General features: G+C 50.8%; 1 protein-coding gene across 2 annotated transcripts; it reads right to left on the bottom strand.

Moving 5' to 3' along the window:
* Nucleotides 1-261: 261 nt before the first annotated feature.
* Nucleotides 262-3,051, bottom strand: LIPT2 (lipoyl(octanoyl) transferase 2; the record flags this gene model as incomplete). 2 transcript variants are annotated; one of them, XM_082659317.1, is made up of 2 exons in its annotated part: nucleotides 262-1,423; nucleotides 2,604-3,051. In XM_082659317.1, the coding sequence occupies 2 exons, from the start codon at nucleotides 3,049-3,051 to the stop codon at nucleotides 1,194-1,196; spliced, it is 678 nt and encodes a 225-aa protein (XP_082515443.1). The 2 variants fall into 2 exon arrangements, with proteins under 2 accessions (XP_082515443.1, XP_082515444.1); XM_082659318.1 differs by having other exon boundaries at nucleotides 1,379-1,423; nucleotides 2,560-3,051.
* Between the last annotated feature and the right edge of the window lie 294 nt (nucleotides 3,052-3,345).

The following is a 3,345-nucleotide window of genomic DNA, read 5'->3' as shown; positions in this document are numbered from 1 at the left end:
TGTGGAATGATGAGGAACTAAGGTGAGGAATTAAGGCCTCCTTTTAACAACTAGTACCAACCAAGCATGTGAGTGAATCATCTTGGAAGCTGATTCTCCAGCCCCAGTCAAACCTTCAGATGAGAGCTGCCCCAGCTGACATCTTGATTGCACCTGAGACACCCTGACCAGAACCACCCAACTAAGCTTCTCCCGAATTCCTGACCCACAATATATGAGATAATAAATGTTTATTCTTTTAAGTCATTAAGTTTTGGGGTGATTTGTTACACAGCAATAGATAATTACTATAGAACCTTACAAACAGAGATCTCGTATAAGAAAAACTTACTTCTATCTTTGGCATTTGTACAGTGTGAGAAATTATTCTTCTCTTCCCCCTAGCCTCTGGCCTAGCTCAGGTTACCTAACTAAAAATAGCTATCAGGCTTGAGGAATCCAACCCAGGAACACAGAATCCCATTTTATTCTTTAAAGAGGCCTTTCCCTTCCCCTTTATTTTTTTTATTTATTTATTTTTTTGCGGTACGCGGGCCTCTTACTGTTGTGGCCTCTCCCGTTGCGGAGCACAGGCTCCGGACGCGCAAGCTCAGCGGCCATGGCTCACAGGCCCAGCCGCTCCGCAGCATGTGGGATCTTCCCGGACCAGGGCACGAACCCGTGTCCCCTGCATCGGCAGGCGGACTCTCAACCACTGCGCCACCAGGGAAGCCCCTCCCTTTCCCTTTTATTGCAGAAAGCACTCAGGTCTCCTGAGAATGAAAAAGCACCACATCACATCACCTTCACCTGGATGATCCAGAGAAATGTTTCTTACAAAAATCAAAGGAACTGGAGCCCAGGCTTCCCCAGTTGAATACAGTATTGAGGAAATAATAAATATTTGAGAAATGACACTCTATGATATCTGAGTTTTTCTAAGCTGAGAAAATGGTGTCAATGGTAGTGCTAATGCCTTAAATTTATACAGCATGCTTTTCATAATATTTTCACATCTATATCTGAGGTAGGTGGGGAAGATATAAATAAACCAGGATACATATGGAACCAATGGCTCAGAGCTCATGATTTGCCCATAGTCTCATGGTGTGTGAATGACAGGGCTGGATCTAGAATCTGGGTTTCAGTGACTCCAAGTCAGGTGTGGTGCTTTCCAAGGCAGGACCTCCAGGCTGTGATAATATAAATGCCCTTCAGCTGGGGCTGTCCTCTGAGATCAATGTGCACTTGTAGGTCTCTTTAAAGGCCTCAAGGAAATGTGGTATTACTTCATCCACAGTGACATGCCTCTGGAGCTCCTTACTCAGGGAAGTGACACCTGTCCCAACCAGCCCACAGGGCACAATGTGCTCAAACCACGTGAGGTCCGTAGAACAGTTCAGCGCCAGGCCGTGAGATGTAATGTGCCTTCCACAGCGGACTCCTGCAAGACAAACCAATGGGTCTTAGAATAGGTACCCTCCCTCCCGAGGCTTCATGATCCCCCTCAGTGTGATGAGGAAACTGGACTAGACCACTGACTTTCCAACTTCATTTCTAGAGCACCCAAGGGGCTGTGCACAGATCAGGGGAGGGGGACAAAATGGGAGGAGAGGTGTGTCGCTCCACAGTAGCTGCACTTATTATGGAGATTACAGAAAATATCCTTTAACAAAGAGATTCCTCCGTTGCTTAAAAAAAAGTTTGAAAAAACGATTTCACCCTTATTGTCCTGATACTGTGAAGTACCCTGGCAATTCACTTCCCGTGTGTCTCCATTGGTAAAAATGAGTGTTGAACGAGTTGGCCTCTGAGGGCCCTTCTGGTTCTGAATATTTCAGTGAAGAGGGTTAAAAACTTTGTTTATTTGTTTTTACATGTAATGAGATATTTATTAAGCCTTAAAAAGGAAGAAAATCCTGACAAACACTACAACATAGATTAACCTTGAGGACATTATGCTAAGTGAAATAATCCAGTCACAAAAAGACAATTACTGTATGATTCCATTTAAATGAGTTACCTAGAGAAGTCAAATTCATACAGATAAAAGTAGAATGGAGGTTGTCAGGGGCTAGGGGGAAGGTGAAATGGGCAGTTGTTTAAACATGGAGTTTAGGGCTTCCCTGGTGGCGCAGTGGTTGAGAGTCCGCCTGCCGATTCAGGGGACACGGGTTCGTGCCCCGGTCTGGGAAAATCCCATATGCTGCAGAGCGGCTGGGCCCGTGAGCCATGGCCGCTAAGCCTGCGCGTCCGGAGCCTGTGCTCTGCAACGGGAGGGGCCACAGCGGTGAGAGGCCCGCGTACCACACACACAAAAAAAAAGTGGAGTTTGAATTTTGAGAGATGAAGAGTTCTGGAGATTGGTTGCATAACAATTGGAAACACTTAACACTACTGAACTGTACACTTTAAAATGGTTAAGATGGTACATTTTATATTATATGTATTTTACCACAATTTTTTTTTAAAAAGGGAAAAAAATCATTCAGAGGAAGAAAGATACATTACATCCAGGACTAGTTCTGATTCAAAGCCCGCGCCAGACACACCTCCTCCCAGCCGGGGCTCTGCCCTCACCACCATTGGTCCGGCCCCGCCAGGCTCCGCCCCGAGGCGCTCACCGATTGCGCAGATCTTGCGCTCGCCCAGCCAGACGCCGGTGTAGGGTGGGGGCCGCGCGCGGGCACCTGGTAGGCCCTGGAGCTCGCACAGGCGCACGGCGCACGCCTCCAGCGCCGCCACGTGGGCGCGCAGGCGCAGGCCAAGGGGTCGCAGGTCGAGTACGGGGTGGCAGAGCAGCTGGCCCGGGCCGTGGAAGGTGGCTAGGCCGCCGCGGCCAATGGCGCGCACATCGGCACCCAAGGCCCGCAGCCGCGTCGCCTCCTCGGACGTCAGGCCGCCGCGCAGTCCGGCGGTGTACACGGGCCCCGCGGGCTCGCAGAGCAGGAGCGCGCCCGCCTCGGTCCCTGGCTCGGCCTGCAGCCGCCGCAGCCAGCGCTCCTGCAGCGCCAGCAGCTCGGCATACGGCACCTGACTCAGCCGCAGCAGCCGTACCGCCGGTTGCTGCATTGCGCGGGCCGCGACGTCTGCGGGGCCCCGCCTCCTGCCTGGGCCTGGGGGCGTGCTGGGAAGGGCGGGGACTCGGGGACTTGTCCGGAGTCTCCGCCCTCAAGTGCTTGTTGCTGGCTGTTGAGAGACTACGATACCTAGGGCAAGGTGTGTCTCTTTTCATTCGTTCATTCCAACAACCAGTATTTAGGGCCTGCTTGTGTTCTGCAGGCCCTGCCCTAGGTGCTTGATACAGTAGTGTACATTGTATGGAAAAAGAAAAAGGTCTGTCCTGGGAAGCTCACATTCTTACAG

Source organism: Grampus griseus (genome assembly GCF_964374135.1).
Source record: "Grampus griseus genome assembly, chromosome: 8".
NCBI lineage: Eukaryota > Metazoa > Chordata > Mammalia > Artiodactyla > Delphinidae > Grampus > Grampus griseus.
Note: the sequence above shows the minus strand (reverse complement) of the source record. Positions and strands in the feature narration are given on the sequence as shown.